The sequence below is a fragment of the Erythranthe guttata genome, chromosome 4 (genome assembly GCF_056151865.1).
Source record: "Erythranthe guttata isolate IM_541 chromosome 4, IM_541, whole genome shotgun sequence".
In the NCBI taxonomy this organism is placed as follows: domain Eukaryota; kingdom Viridiplantae; phylum Streptophyta; class Magnoliopsida; order Lamiales; family Phrymaceae; genus Erythranthe; species Erythranthe guttata.
In genome coordinates, this window is record NC_142536.1 from 19,117,792 (window position 1) to 19,137,137 (window position 19,346).

Below are 19,346 nucleotides of genomic sequence, written 5' to 3' on the forward strand. Positions count from 1 at the left end.
TAATTAATATTCTAATTATTTTTTTTCCCCTTATCCTGTTGTAAGTGACCCGAATGAAGGTGAAGAACATGAATTGCAAGAAGTGAACTGAGAATCAAATCACAGAGCATATTCCCTGCAGAGGCATAAATTATATTTTTGTTTTAATTTATTTGTATTATTAATTCTTTTACATTAAACCAATCGACAATAAATAAATAAATAAAACATAATCCATTGTTTGTGGTAGGGCAAAACCTGATCTAGCACTAGATACATTGTCTCGTTTCAGTTTCTGAACCAATTTTAGTCAACCCTCTTGTGTATATATATGAATTAAATAGTCAACATCATTAAAACATAAACCAGTTTTGATTCCGTTCACACCACACATACTAATCTTTATTTACATAGATACCTCAAAAACCACAAACCCTATATATATTATATGTGGGCCTTGAAATTGCTAAAAAATAAATAAAGATGGATGAAATTGGAATAATCCCATTTCACCAATATTCAGAAATTGATAATTTTGGATTGATAGATTTCATGGAAGAGTCGAATTTCGATCATTTTATTGACCTAGTTCGCGGGGAGAACGAAATTATGAATCATGATAATTTCAGCTTCAGTTCTCAAGACTACAATCATGATCAATTCGATCAGCCCAGCATTGGCGGTGGCGGTGGCGGTGGTGGTGGTGGTGGTGGTGTCGTCTGTAATATCAACGATCTTTTTCCGGCTGCTCCGCCAGTAGAGTACTTGTTCGATTTCCAACATGGTGGTGGTGGTAATAGTAGTAGTTATCATGATTTTGGTTTACAGAATGCCGCATGCCGCCAAAAGCAGGCGGCGGATCACGACCAAGGGCAAATAAGGGAAGAGGAGGAGGAGGAGGACGAATCCTCAGCCAATGCGGCCGCCACAACCACCATGACAAGTACTACACCGACAAAGAAGAATGGCGGTGGTAAGGCCGATCGATCGAGAACCTTGGTTTCAGAGCAGACGAGAAGATGCAGAATGAAGGATACATTATATACATTGCGCTCCTTAGTTCCGAATATCACCAAGGTAAAGATTTAGGTTCATCATTAATTATATTTTTCATTTATGATATAAAAATTAGGGTTACTACATACATACTAGTAACTCGATCTATTATATTGTACATCTATATATGTATGTATGTATGTATTTATGTATGTATACATGCAGATGGATAAAGCATCGATAGTTGGGGACGCAATTTCGTACGTGCAAAACTTGCAAATGCAGGCGAAGAAGCTCCAATCCGAGATTTTCGGTCTCGAGTCATCGTTGAAAGGAAGATTGGACAAGCATCATCGAGAAGTTGCTCCTAATAACATGAACAAAGTTACTACAAGTTTCTATCCTATAATAACCAAGAAGATTTTTAAGGTAATTAATTATTAAATTCTAATAATTAGGGTTTCATGCAATATAATATATTTTACTCGATCGTCCAATTTCTATAACTAATTAATATTAATATAATTAAAAAAAATAAAAAAAAATGCAGATGGATGTGTATCAAGTCGAAGAAAGAGGGTTTTACGTGAAAATAGTGTCGAACAAAGAAAAAGGTGTTGCGGCTTCCATTTACAAAGCCCTCGAATCCCTTACGAGCTTCAATGTTCGGAGCTCGAATTTGGCTTCGTCCGGTGAAAATTATGTGCTCACTTTCACTTTGCATGTAAGAAATAATTCTTTTGCTCGTCGATATATATAATTATCACATACATAAAATTTAATTTACGTATTTTTTTTTCTAGATTAAATAATTAATATATGAAAATTATACGCAGATTGCGGATGGGGAGATGGATATAGACCTGCGAAATATGAAGCTGTGGATTGCATCTGTTTTTCTTAATCAAGGATTTGAGTTTTTTCAGACATGATTATAACATGGTGCGCTACACTCATTAATCCGCGAATAGATTACACATACATACATGTGAATGTGTGTGTAAATTATGTACGGATCTATTTAAATATGTATAATTAACATGATCGGATTAATTGATTTAACTCGGTGAAGTTCATCCAGTATAGCATTGAACAAAACCATTTTTATCTTATGTATCTCAATTTAGTTCCCATGATCATGGATCAAATTTTAATGATTTATTTTGTAGTAATCGTTTTGTAATATGTAAACTTATTGCATTAAGAATTACACCCGCCTTCAAAATACAAATTCACAATATTTCTTTGATACTAAGTGATTAAGTGTTAAGTTGTATAGTATTATTGGTGGTGTTTGCAAATGCTTTTGGAAATTGATAATAAGCCTTATTTGTTGAAAATCCAGTTCCAAAGTATTTGTAATACATGCTTTTGCTTTTCTAAAAATAAGTAGCTTCAGCCTTTAAATTATGTTGGCCAACTATTCAAATATTTAGTAATTGAAAAAAAAAAATCTTAATAATATTAATTATTATACATAGGTTAAAATATATCAAAAAAAAAGCCTTAATAATATTAACTATTACATAGGTTAAGAGTTATATAGAGCAAAAGAAAAATAATAAGAACATATCTTAAAGTTTGGAATACAACGCAGTCTTTCAATTATCCAATAGTACTAACGTTAGAGATTCCACAAAGGAATCCACTAATACCATCAAAGTACAATAAATGAACAAATTTCATAACTCACTCGCTCACTCTCTCAAATTTACCCAGAAATTCAAAGAGGAAAGCGCATATTCAAGCCCATGCACACAGTCTCAAATCGTAATACGCAAAAGAAGAATTTAGGGTTTACGTCATGTATCTATGTCTTATACCTCCACTCTAATCTTCTCGTATAAATAGGACTGAAATCCATAGTAGTCGGTGAAGGTACCATCATAGGGTCAAAGTCAGCCTTGTACAATGGATTTGACCCACAATTGGCAGAGAGTCACTAAACACTATAAGTGCAAATGAAGGAAACATAAAAGAGTGGCGTAGAAAGAAGTTTAGGTTCCACATAAAAAAAAAAAAAAGAAAATGGTATTTATATGAGAGAATAAAGGGACAGGATCACACGAACTATATTCAACGGACGAGATCAGTTTCGAACCCTTGTACTAACATGAGCTTCTCTCGAATTAGAGTAAATGGGTTTCACTCACTAGCCATCAATTCATTTGGGCCGGAAGCACAACAAGATCAAATATAAAAATCACTTTTTTTTTTTTTTTTTTTAATTCGATGGCACTTTTGTAAATAACTAAACGCTGAATTTGACGTGGAATTAATCTCCTTTTCCTGTTTTTTTTTCATCAGAAGAAAAAAAAAAGGTTACATGGGGATTCCCAATTCTTTTAATTAATGTAATAATAATATCTGACGTGGACAGAATACCTACTACCAGTTCGAAGATAGAAATGACTGTACATGGAGAAAAGGCTGACTCATTTATTTTAAATTTCTGATAGGGACTTTGAACTCATTGAAGATGACAAATTAACATTTTAATTAATATCAACATTTTACTAAAAAAAAATAAAAAATTAATATCAACATTAAAAAATAAGCATTATTATTATTTAATATTTACTACAGTCCCAAACTAAAATATAATTACATAAATCCGACTCAAAATGTCTTTTCCCTAACCAAACTTATTGTTTATTACAAGAACACACACATGCGAATGCCCTGCTGGTTGGGTATATATATGAATTCTGTATATATTATAATTTTGTTTTTTTCTCAAAAAAATGTTTATTTCTAATTTGTTATTTAAATAAAATAAATTATCAAGGTCTTGTTTGCAAGAGTTAGCAAAAAATGGGGTGCAAAATGCAAATACCATGAGCGAATGGGAGTTGTCTTAACTCCCGCGTCTGGCGCTGATACTGTAATTCTCTGCCCAATCAAAACACATCAAATCCTGTTTATTCATGTTTTACGTTTGCACAGTCTTTTCAGGTTTTACAGTCTAGTCCCTAATCTTTTGGCTTCTTATGTCTTTAGTCCAACCTTTTCAACCTCCACAAACACACATTAAAAAAAGAGAGAAAAAAGAATCGGAGTTTCCTCCTCCGACTCCGACGAAAGCATCGCCGCCGCCGTTCGAAGCAGAAGTCGAGTTTCTGCCGGCGCTGATCGATCAACAGCACTCTTCCTCCGTTGAGACACGTCATTATATCACAAGTAACAACGTTGATAATATCAACCACGTACATTAATTAGTAACTGTTTGTAATTTTGTTCTATACATATTATTTAAATTTAATTTGATTTTCAATTATCAATTTAATATATCAAAATGTAAACAAATATATATACAAATACAAATTGATACTCAAACCTATTAAATTGCATCAAAAAGTCCAACTCAGCTCAACCTAATGACACAAGTTGGCCCAATTCAAAGTTAATCCATTTTACTATATAAACAATTATACTAAAATTAAACGTAAAACATCAATAAGTTAATATGCGATAAATTAATATTTTTTTAAAATAATTTTTTTTTCGTGCTAAATTAATAACTCAATAAATTTATAAAATAATATATATTTTAAAAATTCTTATAGGCCCCATTTTATATGTAAATTAACAATTTCTTGAAATTACATTTTTTTTATATCTTGAAATAAAATTTCAAATATATGTATATTACATATGTGATAAATTTATAAAGACTCAACAAAATTTTAATTCAATTTTCTTTTATTTGTTGTTGAAGTCGACAATATCACATTCAATATCATCCCTCACTTTTCTTAATCCGATAACAACTTTCTGTCGACGTTTGTAATCCAGAACTAATTGATCCCAGCCTTATGTTCATTTTTCTTTTTCTTTTTTAAATTTAACGAATTATAATAATCAATATATAGATAATATTTTATAGCCATAGCCGAGGACGAGCTAAGCCTGTGGATAGACGAGGTTTTGGATATTGACACGTGCTAGGGTGACCATATCAACACTTGCACACACAATCACCACGTGTCACACATTTTCATCAATTTAGTTATTGCATTACTAATGACAATACTACTATATACTAATAATCTTCTGTATTAGTAGTAGTTATTACTTAGTTGGAGGATTAATACGTACGTGTTGTCCTAATCCATGTTTTGATGCTGCGCTGTTAATTTTATTTATTTATCAATATATTCTATTATTTATTTTATTTTAATGCGAGTATCTTTCTAGTTTCACATTGATGCGTAATAGTGCTAAACAAAATTAATAAACAAATCAACATCAGAAGTTTGACTTACAAAACCTGGGATGGATAGGGAAGTCAACGACTAGAATACCTAACAACCTGTAAATTGTAATCTATATTCGATTCGGACTTATAAAACTTGTACATTACAAATTAAATAGAGAGAATTGCATGGAAATTGTAATGAGAGTTGGAGATCTAAATAGAAATACAATACCATTAATTAAGTCAATGAGTGACTTATACACATGGTTCGCCGGCACAGAACAGTCGGCTGTCGCGGACACTGCCGTTCCAGTTCCATTGCAACGTCGCGGTTCCGTCGCGGCTCCGTCGCGGCTGGAACGGACTTTTTTTAATTAAAATGCTAAAATATAATTTATGTCAAATATATTTTTAATACCAACATTACAATACAATAATATGCTAAAATTATTAAAAATTAAAAAATAAAATATTACAACAACCTTGCATTAACATTATAAAATTACATGCAATATCAATATCACGTAGAATGTCGAGCTGGTTCAAAACTTTCAAGATTTTCTGTTTGAGAATCAGTCGATAAATGTGATCCATATTGTCCTTATTTATAGTAAAACATATTATGTGATGAATTAATTTCAAATTAAAATGATTATATTTAAGTAACAGAATATTGAGCAAAAAAAAGTTAAATAAAATTTTAATATTTTATATATTCGAATTTTCTATATTTATTTATTATTTATATTTTGATATTTATTTTCCATTTTTTAAGAATCAGTCTTTAATTTTATTTATTATTTTCTTTAAAAAAAATGTATTATTGCTCAATTTTATTTATTATTTTCTTAAAAAAAATATGTATTATTGCTATTTCCCTTTTGGTTAAATACATAAATTATAGTCATATTTTACTTATTGTTACTTTCTCCTATTAATAGGGAATTAGAGGGATTAGTGGGATCTCATTATCCCAAAAAAATAGCTCTTAACTCCATAAGAAAATAATAATAATAATTTAAACTCTTCTTTTAATTTAAACTCTTTTTTTAATTTAAAAAATAATTTAGACTCTTCTACAAATTATCTCATTCCCAATTTTCTTTTTTCTTTTTCTTTTTTTTTCAATTTTTTTCCATTAAGTCGAGGGTCTCGTTCCCAATTTTCTTTTCATTTTTTTTTTACTTTTTTTTCCGTCAAGGGCCAGGCCGTTCCGAGCCGTTCCGGAGCCGTTCAGACCGTTCCGGCGCCGTTTCCCGGCCACGTCTCGCCCGTCTCGGTGGTCCGCCGCGTCAAGGAGGAGAGAACGGTTTTGTTAGGGATTTCGGAACGGCGGGCACCGTTCCCGTTCCGGAACGGCCGTTCCAGCCGTTCCGGCGCCGTTCCGGCGAACCCTGCTTATACATATTAAATTAAAATAAATTAGGTATATATAGAGAATTTTAGTTAACAACTCCTTAATAATAAAGTGAATTTAAATCACCCCTGAGATAAGGTTAAATTACGAAAAGAAAATTCAATTTGTTTGTATAATTACAGTTATCTCTCTCAACTACGTATCGTCACACGAAAAACCCTTCCAGTTGCTAAATTTAGAGGTGTTCACTCGGTAATATAGTACCGAAATTTCGGTACGCCAAATTTTCATAACGTTTATCGTACGGTTCGGTAAATAACCGAAGTATTGAAATTTTATTAAAAATATTTTTTAAAAATTATTATATTTTAAATTAATATTAGTTTAAATACTAATATTTCATAAAATATATATATATATATATATATATATATACATATATAAAAATAAAAAAATTGAATATCGAACCGATTTACCGGTTCATTAATCGGCAAGTACCGAATTTTCATTCGGTTCAGTTCGGTTGGTTTACCAACCGGACTAACACCCCTATACAAATTTGACAACGTAAGGGGTGAACGTGTAAAGATATACATAGTTGAGGGGACTGGCTGTAATTACGCAAATAAGAGGGGGTGGGGTTTCGTAATTTCACCTTACCGCAGGTGGTGATTGTAATTTGCCTTAAAAAGTATCATAAACATTTTTTCTTAGAATTTATAATTAACTCAACAAAGCGTATTCACGAATTTAAGAAGTACATGGAAATTAAAATTTTCATCGTTAAAATTTACATTTCATTTTCGATTTTGTATTTAAATACATAGGTCGGAAGCTCGTCACAACATCCTCATAAAACATGTTGACTAATTCCGACAACGTCAAAATATGTTTTCGCTATAGGTCCGTAAACGGGGTCGCTTACGTTATATACGACGAAAACCTTATTAATAATGATCCCCGGTTTTGAAATTTTAATTCTTAATATTATGATGTGTTTTTGTCATTGTCACGAAAAAATAACCAAATATTTACACTTAATACGAAATTGTATAGTGATGATTTAATTTATTTATTTTGAATTCTCATATGAATTTTTACATTATTATAAAAGAATTTGGAAAGAAGTGGAGAAGGTGAATTCAATGACAAGGAAACGAGTTAGATCAAGTGTACATAGTGTAGATATAGCCTGGTTCAATAGTAAAAAAAGAATCAAATAGCATATTCCCTGCGGCATAAAAATATTTTTTTTTGTTTCTTTATATATTATTATTATTTATTATTAATTAATTAATTAATTATGGTTTAAATCTATCCAAACCAATCAACAATCGTTTGTGGTAGGGCACAATTGGATCTAGCACTAGATACATCGTCTCCTTTTCAATTTTGGTCAACCCTCTTGTGTATGTATATATATGAACTAAATAGTCAACATCATTAAAACATAAACCAGTTTGGATTCCGTTCACACCACACACACTAATCTATATATACATACCTCAAAAACCAAGAAACCGACCATGAAATAAAAACAATAAAATTACAAAAAAATAAAATAAAATAAAATGGACGAAATAATCCCGCATCACCAATATGCAAACGATGAGCATTTTGGATTGATTGATTTCATGGATGAGTCCAATTTCGATTTTATGACTCATAATAATATTAATAGTAATAATCAACAACCTAATTTCAGCTTCAATCAAGACTACAGTCATCAGTTTTTCGATCAGCCCGGCATTGGTGGCGGAAGCGGTAGCAGCTACGGTGGTGGTGGTGGCGGAAGCGGTAGCTGCTACGGTGGTGGTGGCATTGTCTGCAACATGAGCGATCTTTTCCCGACAGCTCCGCCAGTAGATTTGTTCGACTTCCAACACGTTGCTGGTGGTGGTAATGTTTATCGTGATTTTGGTTTACAAAATGCATGCGGCCAAAAGCTGCAGGCGGCGGACGACGAGCAAGAGGAGGAGGAATGCTCAGCCAATGCCGCCACAACCACCACCACGACAAGCACAACACCGACAAAGAAGAATGGCGGTAGTAAGGTGGATAGATCGAGAACTTTGGTTTCCGAGCAGAATAGGAGAGGCCGAATGAAGGACACACTCTATACACTGCGCTCGTTGGTTCCGAATATCACCAAGGTTAGATTTAGGGTTTCTTATCATCGTTACATTTTTTATTTTCAATAATTGTATCGTAATTAGGGTTTAATATATTACCTCCTATATATGCATTTATATTAGTTATATTTACGTACAAATATATTTACATTTAGAGCTTCAAATAGTACGTACACGCGTACTATTACATTTTACATACTAATAATTCAATACTTTTTAATCGTATTGTGTTGTGGTATATGAATATCGGTGCTGCAACAGTAATGAAAAATGTGAAAACAAATTCTAGGAAGAAAAAAAATTAGGGTTCATTAATTAATTATATCAAAACTAGGGTTAGGTTCAAATGCATTTATATTTGATTTAATATACATACTATAGTATTAGAGATTCATGTGTGTGTATATATGTATATATATGCAGATGGATAAAGCTTCGATAGTTGGGGACGCTATTTCGTACGTGCAAAACTTGCAATTGCAGGCGAAGAAGCTCAAATCCGAGATTTTCAGTCTCGAGTCATCGATGGAAGGAAGAGACAAGCATCAAGAAGTTGCCCAAAACATGAATAATTATATGACAAGTTTCTATCCCATAACCAAGAAAATTTTTAAGGTAATTAATTCGTACTAATAATTAGGGTTTCATCAACTTACTCGTCCGATTTCTATTACTAATTAATTTAATTATAATTAATTAAAAAAATTAAAAAGTGCAGATGGATGTGTTTGAAGTGGAAGAAAGAGGGTTTTACGTGAAAATAGTGTCGAACAAGGGAAAAGGTGTTGCGGCTTCCATTTATAAAGCCCTCGAATCCCTTACAAGCTTCAATGTTCGGAGCTCGAATTTGGCTTCGTCCGGTGAAAATTATGTGCTCACGTTCACTTTGCATGTAAGAAATAATTCTTTTGCTCGTCGATTTATATAATTATCACATACATAAAATTTAATTTGCGTATTTTTCTTTTCTAGATTAATTAAATAATTAACATATGAAAATTATACGCAGATTGCGGATGGGGAGATGGATATAGACTTGCGAAATATGAAGCTGTGGATTGCATCTGTTTTTCTTAATCAAGGATTTGAGTTTCAGACATGATCGATTATTACGTAGGATAATCTAATTATCTCATACAGATAGTTTTCCATCTTTTATTTACACGCACACACACATTTATATATACACGTATATATATATATGTATGTATATACATGGAATGTGTGTAAATTATGTATGGCTCTATATTTTACGGATAATTATACGGGGATTTAAGGCCGGTGAAGTTCATTCAGTGTAGCATTGAACAAACCATTTTATCTCAATGTGTCTCAATTTAGTTCTCACAATATAATAATATATAAGTCAGACGTAAATAAATTTATTTTTATATTAATTATCGTAATTAAGCATATGAATAAAATTTACCACATAATCAATAATTAATTCAATGGAATATAAGTTGTAACATGTACTGAGCCTGTAAGTTGGCCTGCAAGCAATTATATATTTACATAAAATAACAAATTATTTGAACAATTTAGTCGGCCCAGTAACCCAGAAATCAATATCTATAATGATCTCAAACACTTGATTTAGTGGACTTGGGCCTTAGTAGTAATTATTTTAAATTTTGAGCCCTAAAAGTAATTATTTTATATTTTGGGCCCTTAGTTGCTAGCCCAATATAGACAGATGTTGGCCCGTTACAGATCGTGGGCCCATGTGGCCTACAAGTTTTGATTAATGTTTTTCTTTTTCTTTTTTGAAGTGAAATTTTGATTGATGTTATTGGGCACACCATGAATTACTAAATAAGTAATATAAATTGACTAAATACCTCATTAATAATTGATTAAATCCTAAATTGATACACAATCATAAAATTCGAGCCCACGATCTCTCATCAAATCACATTAATTATGATTAGGAAGAGACTTCAATACCACTTATTAAAATCAACCTAGGGGTAAATATAATATTTTATCTTACTTCAAGGGGCTACGCGTAATATACTTATAGTTATTTGTTTGAGTTAAGTGTTGCAACGGGTTGTTAGTTTTAGGGGATTATTTGTCATTACGTACACCACGGAGTTCGTAATTTATTTAGTTTTATGGGCAAATTAAAACACCTCCTGAATTATGTTAAAATTACAAAACCCCCCTCCCGTTTGATTAATTACAACAAACTACTTCAACTATAATTTTTTTTACATGTCTCCTCTTGCGGTTTCAAATTTAGTGGAAACTTCTTGATTATATGGAATATATTTCAATTTTGTTCCTGTTTTATCCCATTCGAGCTCCACATTCCGAAGCAAGATGATCATAAGAAGTATTTTTTGGCTTGTATATATCAATCAGATTGTGGTGCATCAAAAACAGTATTTTTACACAAAACGAGTACAAACTAGAGCACATTCCACGGAATCTAGATGATTATGTTGAATTTGACACTACAAGGGTTGATGTCTAAGAAGATTCATAATTGAGGGAAGTAGATGTAATTATCCAACAATAGGGGGTTTTCGTAATTTGACCATACCTCGTAGTTGATTATAATTTACCCGAGTTTTAATTACATGAAGGGTGTATCCGTAATTTACGCAAAAAAAATTGGATGGGCCAAAATAAAAATCCCTTTCAGGCATTGCCGACCTAACCGACTTTAAGACCATTAAGACAGAGTGGAAAGGTACATTTATGTTTTTTTTATTTTCGTCTATTAGAAATTACAATATGGCCCCACACCATGTGAAACACAAAAGCCCGTGTCCTTTTTATGTGATTCCAATTTTATAATTATTATTGTTTTTTTTTTTTTTCTAAATTGCACATTAATTTAGTAATCCAAGATATTATTGACACCTACTAATCTTTTCCTTCTAACAATTGTTTCAAATTTAAACTTTTAAGAATTAAGAGTATATATGCATTTATAATTTCTTTATATTTATATACAAAAACCAAATACCCTTAAACTTCGTGAACTAATTAAAATCTAAAATACGAACATTTTTAATAATTTATTTTATATTTTTTTTTTGTAATGAACGAAGTGTAAGAATGTAGACCATATCGATCATCATATTCGCTTACACAAAAAATACGTATATATTCTTGTATTAACATGTATATCTTGACTTCATAAAATATTTTACCGAGTTTAGCAAATAATTCGATTAATTTGGATTCATCTTAAAAAAATGAATCAAGTAAGTTTTAATTAAATACAACAATATCCATTAATTAATTATTGTCGCCAAGTGGATAAGACCAAAATGCCAGATAATTTTGATGACACGATGGATGTCTCCAATTCTATTAATGTTTGGAAATTATATATATATATATATATATATATATATATATATATATATATATATATATATATATATATATATATATGTGTGTGTGTGTGTGTGTGTGTTGTATTTGATTATTTTCTAGCTTCTAAATCATTCAAATTTTTCGTATTATATTCAAAATTTTAAAATTTCAAATATGTAGGTAGACAAGGAAATGTCTCGATCAAGATACAGTGATCTATATAGAAAAACAAAAATATAAATAGTTGAAAGTTATTCAACCATATGCTTATGTTTTTTTTTCTTCTAACGAACGAACATGCAGCTGGTTATATATTTGCAGTAGATAAATCTATATTTTCGTGTAGTAGCTTACAATTTATACGAGTGGTGTAAACCGCACTAATTTGACCATGTATGACAAAACTCATCAAGGGACCGTTGACATGTAGATTCGAACCTAGGTCAATTCATGCACTTAAAGAGTACAAATCAATATAACTTCAATTCATGCAACCGAAGGAGGCATTTATTTTAGATTGGAGGAAGATTGAATAAATAATTCATCAAAAAACTAAAATAAGTATTCATTTTCTCCGTAACTACGGGTTTGATTAGTAAATTAAACAAGTACAGTTAAACCTCTATAAATTAATACAGTCGTAACCGACAAAATTCTATTAATTTACCGAATTATTAAATTATCGAGCTAATAATTTAGTACGTTTTTACCGAGTTCGAACCGTAAAAAAATATTATTTGAACAATGTTATTCATTTATCGAGTATTAATTTATCGAAATAATGATTGTGGAATTAGTATTATTGAAATTTCCACAAACTATTTATAACTTAGTAGGAAGTAAGAGCATCTCCAACCATCAAGGTTTGGAGCTGCTATATGCTAAAAAATCAAAATTATAGCATTTGTGATCCAAAAATTCATCTCCAACGGAGAAGCTAAATTTTAGCATGTCATGTATAAAGAGAAACCCATCTGGTATATATACCAGCTACTACACACAAATGCTAAATGAAAAAAAATTAAAATAATAAAGCTTTTCACTCTATTTTAATTATAATAGTCACGTGTCAGGCCCAAAATGGGCTAGGATTTATTTTTCTTTTTTGATTTAATTTCTTTATCCTAGAAATGTCTTTTTATTTAAGTTTAATTATTTAGTTAAGTTTTTTTTAATTGCTTATTTATTATATATTTAAGTTTTATCATCTATTAATTATAATATTATTTATTTAAGTTTAATTAACTATATGTTAATTATAAATATCTTTTATAATCAAATAAAAAAGTAATAAAATATAATAAAATGCTAAAATATAGATGATATGGTTGGATCAGAATAGTAAAAACTGAGTTGCTATAACACTGTTCATCAGCTATTATAGATATAGCATCCCGGATTTTAGCATCTAACCTTGGAGATGCCCTAACCAAATCCATAATTTGAAGGACAAAAAAGGAAAAGAAAAATATAGCCAATTTACTAGGTTCAACTGTTCTAGGGCAGCTTTGATTTGACGTCACATGCAATTGGAAAAAAAAGTAGTTGGTAAAATATATAAAAAATAAAATGTGAATTAATTGGCCCAATAATTGAGCCTAACTTCTATTGTTTTTCCGCAATTGGTAGTTAGTATTCCATTAGTTGTTAAATAATAAAACAAAACTTGTATCATCTTTAAGTAAAATGCAATTCATTTTATTTAAGTAAAAAATAATAAAAATAATGGAATTGTTAATCTAAATTATTATTACCACTCCCCTTAACTTAATTTGGATTAAGAGAGTGATATAATCAACAACCCTCATTAGGAGAGTTGGTACCTAGCCTTTACCAATAGGGTAACGGTCTAGGGTTCGAGTCCCCCCACCCCTATTTCTCCTTGTAATGGACTTGAATTTACTCAAAAAAAAAAAAAAAAAAAAGAGTGATATAATCGAACTCGACAAGTGTGTCTTTGTCATTTGGTCCACAATCATTGTTATTTAATTATGTTTGGGGAATATTGCACGTCACCACCATAAATTTTTAATTATTGCATTTCACCCCTGTAAAATTTGAAAAAATGAATGCCCCCTGGAAAATGTTATTTTTGAAAAACGCTTCCCTCGATAAAAAAATTCGATGGATTATTTACAATAACTGAGTGTTCTTGTTGCATGTTGAGTCTTTTAATGTATTGTTCTGTCTTAAAAACATTATTTTTTCTACACGTTGCACCTTCAAAATGTTATTATTGTTACACGATGCCCACCGAATATTGGCTTTTGAGGCAAAGTCCAATAAAAACAATATTTCAAGGGGGGGTTTTGTCCCATTTTTTAAATTTTAAGGGGGGCAATGTGAAAATGAGAAATTTATAGGGGAAAAAGTATATTTTGTGCTAATGTTTAAACCAATCTTTAATTTTTGTCTAATAATGAGCCTGTATTTCAAAATAATCTCGAGAAAACACTGTTATTATTTTGGAGAAGAAATAATTAAATTTAAGATTTTCAAATTCAGTCAGGATTTTTTTTATAATTCTGATTAAAATAAAGTATTATTTAACATAGTTTAGTAAGTATTAATAAAAATCCAATAATTTTAAAAAAGAAAGAGATAAATACAAATTAAATTATTGACCCCAGTGCAAATTAAAATACAGAAATTACATTTGAAATTCAACGTCCAAACAAATTCAAAGAGGAAATAACCAAATTAAAAATTAAAACTCCTCATCAAGAAATTACAACAACCACAAACGGAGGGTGAAATCAAAGAAGAAGAAAAAAAACGCAGATATTTTTCAACCGGGAATATTCTTAGAACTCCGACAAGGGCTCGTGGGTGTGGCTGATGAAGAAGATCTCGTAGATAACTCCGGCGAGGCCACCTCCGACTAGAGGCCCGGCCCAGTAGATCCAGTGGTTGGTCCAGCTGAAGCTCACCAAAGCAGGTCCGAATGATACGGCGGGGTTCATTGAAGCTCCGGTGAAGGCACCTCCGGCGAGAATGTTAGCTCCGACGATGAAACCGATGGCGATGGGTGCAATGATTCCGATTTCTCCCTTCTTGGGGTCAACGGCGGTGGCGTACACGGTGTAGACGAGACCGAATGTCATCACGATCTCGAACACCAAGGCGGCCCATACCGACACGCCGGAGACGCCGAATGTTGGAACGGGCTGTGTAATAAGTAAAAAATAATTATAATTATTGTTTGTCGGAATGAAAATAATAATTAGTAATTATGGTAGATCGGAGTGTTTATTAATTATTACCAGGCCGGTGGTGAAGAGGAGGACGCCGGAGGCGGCGGCGGAGCCGAGCAACTGAGCGATGATGTAGAGGATACCGCGGAAGAGGGTGATGTTACCGCCGACGAAGAGGCCGAAGGTGACGGCGGGGTTGACGTGTCCGCCGGAGATGTTGGCGGCGATGGAGACGGCGACGAACAGGGCGAAGGCGTGGGCGATGGCGGCGACGACGAGGCCGGAGGGGGAGGTGGCGGCGTTGCCGGTGATGGAGTTGTAGGCAATGCCTGCACCTGAGCCGGCGAAGACGAAGATGAAGGTGCTGATGAACTCAGCCACCGCCGCCTTGATGGCGCCGGGGTGGCTGAACTCGCCGGTGTTGCCGATGGCGACGCGGCTGAGGGGAACGTTGAAGTAGTCGTTCTGGCCCGGCATTATCGGAGAGCGGCGGAGGGTTTAGGTTATTGTTTTTTTTTTAGAGAGAGAAAAAAGTTAATTTTGGATGTGATAGATTAGTGCATGAGATAGTAGTCTTTTATACTAGCAAAATTTTGCATGGTTTATTTGGGAAACTGGTTCATCCGGTTGCCGGTTTGTCCGGGATATTATTATTTATTATTGGCCGGTGCTGATGCCAATCATTTTTTCTATTTCCAGAATTAACATTTTACTATCACCCTTTTGGTCAATATAACTTACAATTATCTTCTCCGAAACGCCCCTTCATATTCTCAAAAATTCATTTTGGCACTAAATTTATTGAGAACTTGATATTTGGAGTACCAGAGCTAGCGTATGATCTGGGGGGGCACTGCCCCCATAACATTTCTCAAAAACCTATTGTTTTATACTTGAAATAGAAAAAAGATCGCGGATAATAGCATTAACAGCTCCCCTATAATTTTTTTAATGCATACGGCACGCTCGAACTTAAAATTCTGACTCCGCTAATCTTTACATGCATATAGGCCCCTACATCATCCCATTTCATTTAGGATTAGGAATATGAAGTTTAATTGGACTTATTTTTTCCCCCATATATTTCATTAGTTTTTAAACGCTATTTCACCTAATTTTGAGCTTTTATTGAATTTTGATTGGACATCTATTTATTATACGGTATTTAATATTTCTTTTAAGTGGAATTCTCAGAAAAAATGGCAACATCTTCAACCAATTCAAATATCCTTTGTAAGTATAATGTGATTACTTGCATTAATAATATGGTATATAAGTTGCCTGCCATCTCATAATTTATGTATGAGGAAAACAAGAAGTTGGGCCGATTTCGAATTGCTACAATTTTCTGAGTTAATATCGATGGTTGAATAACATGAAAAAATGTATTTAGTGGCAGTATTGAAAAATATAAAGTGACAGATTACACGGAATAAAAATGTATTTTTATAAAAAAATCGTGTATAATAGAATTAACAACTCTTCGATAATTTTTTTAATGCTTTCGGCTCTCGCCTCCCGATCTTAAATTCCTAGCTCGTGCACGGGTGGTTGGGAGTCTCATATACAATGCAATGGTGAAATAAATGAACTCTTAAGTGTGTTACATGACCACGAGTGCCAACAACTCCACTACCAACAAAGAAGAAAGAAAGAAAAACACAACAATTATTCAAGAAAATTAATAGGGAATTAAAATAGTGCAATAACTCAAAGGATATAATTGTCATGTACGAAAATATGAAATCTGGCAATAATAAATTAGCTCGGCATTATGGCGCCAGCCAATCAGATAGAAGGGAAAGTGTGGATGTAAATTATACTGCGGTGGGAGTGGTGGGGACCAGTGACAGCAATTAATACAGCTAAGCAAGTGAAGGGGAAGAGTAATAATGGACTGACACGTGTACGTAACGGATAAGAGCCAAGTCACATGGTGTGTGTGATGGTGACCTATACAGCGGGTGGCCCTTCCTCACTTCTTTCGGTCACCCCTCCAATCATTCATGTGTTTGGGTTGGAATACTCTAGAACTCCACGTTTTTTTCTTAATTTGTTTCTAAAATTTATTAATTAATATAAGTAGGTAATTAATTACTACAATGGAAAATGACAACTAATTTTTGTTTTTTTTATTAATTACGAGGGATGACTATTTCGCATTTAGATGTAATTACAATTAGACCCCTATAACTTTTAAAATTACTCATAAATCCCATAAACCATTTCACTAACTTTTTTGAAAGGGGATCACTATTTCAAATCCCAACTTTTGCTTACTTGAATACCAAAAAAATAAAAAATAAATAATTAATTGTAAATTACTTTAATACCCTTAATGAAATTAAAACCAAAAAAAATATTACAAATACTATTTTTCTTTCTTAAATACCAAATAATCAAAAACTCAAAAAAACCATTTCCCTCCTTCTCCACCTCCTTCTTCTCCCTCCCCAAAAACCCTTCTAAAAAATCTTCCTCACAACAAACCCTTCTAAAAAATCTCACAACAAACCCTTCTAAAAAATCTCAAAACTAAAGAAATTAAAACCTCACAAAACGTATAAAATTGAGTTATAAGACAATAATATGGTAGTATATATGAAAGGAGAACACATTAAGGTAAGTATCGATGTCTTTTTTGAGCTTCGAAGTCGATTTTGAAGTTTTTTTTTTGAAACCCGCCGGCAATTTTCGACACATACAGGTCGATTTTTTGGTCAATTTTCGACACCAACGTGTCGAAAAAAAAAAAAAAACAAAAAACAAAAAAAAAAAAAACAAATTTCGACACCTACCTGTCGAAAATTCTCCAAATTTCGACAGGTGTGTGTCGAAAAAATACTGTTGGTAAAAAAAAAAAAAAAAAAAAAAATTTTTTTTTTTTTTTTTTTTACCAATAGTGTTTTTCGACACATACCTGTCGAAATTTGTTTTTTTTTTTTTTTTTTTTTTTGTTTTCGACACGTTGGTGTCGAAAATTGACCAAAAAATCGACCTGTATGTGTCGAAAATTGCCGACGGGTTTCAAAAAAAAAACTTCAAAATCGACTTCGAAGCTCAAAAAAGACATCGATACTTACCTTAATGGCTTCTCTTTCCACATATACTACCATATTATTGTCTTATAACTCCATTTTATAAGTTTTGTGAGGTTTTGATTTTTTGAATTTGGAGATGTTTTGGAGGATTTAAGAAGATGAAAAAGATAGGGTTTAATTGGGTTGTCGCGGCAGTTACAAGCACGTACGGTGACGTTCGGCGTTCGGCGGCGGCGGCGGCGGTGAGGGTTGGAGAGGAGAAGAAATGGTGGAGGTTTTTTTTTTTTTTTACAACAAAGGGTTTTTTTTTCTTTTTTTTTTATTTGGTTTTTGAATAGGTAATTTCTAAAAAAAATTGATATAATTGATATTTTGTATGAAAGGGTGTTTTTGTACTTTTCTTTTTATTTTGGTATTAAAGTAAGAAAAAACTGATAAATATGTACTCAATTTTGGTTTTAAACTTGGTAGTATTCAAGTAAGCAAAAGTTGGGATTTAAAATAGTTGCCCCCTTTTTTAAATTCTATGTTTTTTACCACTGGTCAAACATGAAATAAATTATATTGATATCCTTCTTATTTCAAAAACATTACAAATATATTCGTTGAAACTTAACATTCGGTTTAAACTCATTATAAATATTATTAAATATTTTATATAATATGGTGAATAAGAATTTTTTGTTATTATTATTAGTTTTACAATTCTAGTCCTTTTTTCTTATTTTTGTTTTGGAACAATTTTTTTTCCATTTGAATTTTCAAACAGAATTTTGAGTGTAATTGGTAAATAATTTATTTACCTAAAAATAAAGATTTGTTTGATGAGACTCGAGAGCAAGAGGACTATGGTTATTAATTATATTATATATGTATATTTTATATTACATTATTAACACCCCCAAAAAAGACAAAACAAAAATCAATAAAGATATTCTCTTTGAGACAAGATCTTCCACTAGTCTATATCACTTATAGTGCTCCTCCAATCATCGTAGTAGAGTGTAAATTCAAAAATATATATATACATTTCGACGATTTTAATTAAAAAAAAAAAAACAATTTTGGATTAATATTTTGATTTTCAAATTTTCTGATTTTCTACGGAATTGAAAT

General features: G+C 31.9%; 3 protein-coding genes across 3 annotated transcripts; 2 read left to right on the plus strand and 1 right to left on the minus strand.

The window, feature by feature from the left end:
• Positions 1-334: 334 nt before the first annotated feature.
• Positions 335-2,230, plus strand: LOC105958499 (transcription factor FER-LIKE IRON DEFICIENCY-INDUCED TRANSCRIPTION FACTOR). The gene is made up of 4 exons (XM_012982499.2): positions 335-1,056; positions 1,201-1,404; positions 1,526-1,699; positions 1,812-2,230. Exons 1-4 carry the CDS (start codon positions 463-465, stop codon positions 1,905-1,907), a joined length of 1,068 nt encoding a protein of 355 aa, XP_012837953.2. The 5' UTR covers positions 335-462; the 3' UTR covers positions 1,908-2,230.
• Positions 2,231-8,052: 5,822 nt separating this feature from the next.
• On the plus strand, positions 8,053-9,953 carry LOC105958498 (transcription factor FER-LIKE IRON DEFICIENCY-INDUCED TRANSCRIPTION FACTOR). Its single transcript, XM_012982498.2, has 4 exons — positions 8,053-8,683; positions 9,086-9,277; positions 9,381-9,554; positions 9,672-9,953. Exons 1-4 carry the CDS (start codon positions 8,102-8,104, stop codon positions 9,762-9,764), a joined length of 1,041 nt encoding a protein of 346 aa, XP_012837952.2. The 5' UTR covers positions 8,053-8,101; the 3' UTR covers positions 9,765-9,953.
• A 4,644-nt stretch (positions 9,954-14,597) lies between these two features.
• LOC105958497 (putative aquaporin TIP-type) lies at positions 14,598-15,901 on the minus strand. Its single transcript, XM_088817245.1, has 2 exons — positions 15,259-15,901; positions 14,598-15,162 (listed from the first exon to the last, which is right to left on the minus strand). Exons 1-2 carry the CDS (start codon positions 15,664-15,666, stop codon positions 14,800-14,802), a joined length of 771 nt encoding a protein of 256 aa, XP_088673371.1. The 5' UTR covers positions 15,667-15,901; the 3' UTR covers positions 14,598-14,799.
• Between the last annotated feature and the right edge of the window lie 3,445 nt (positions 15,902-19,346).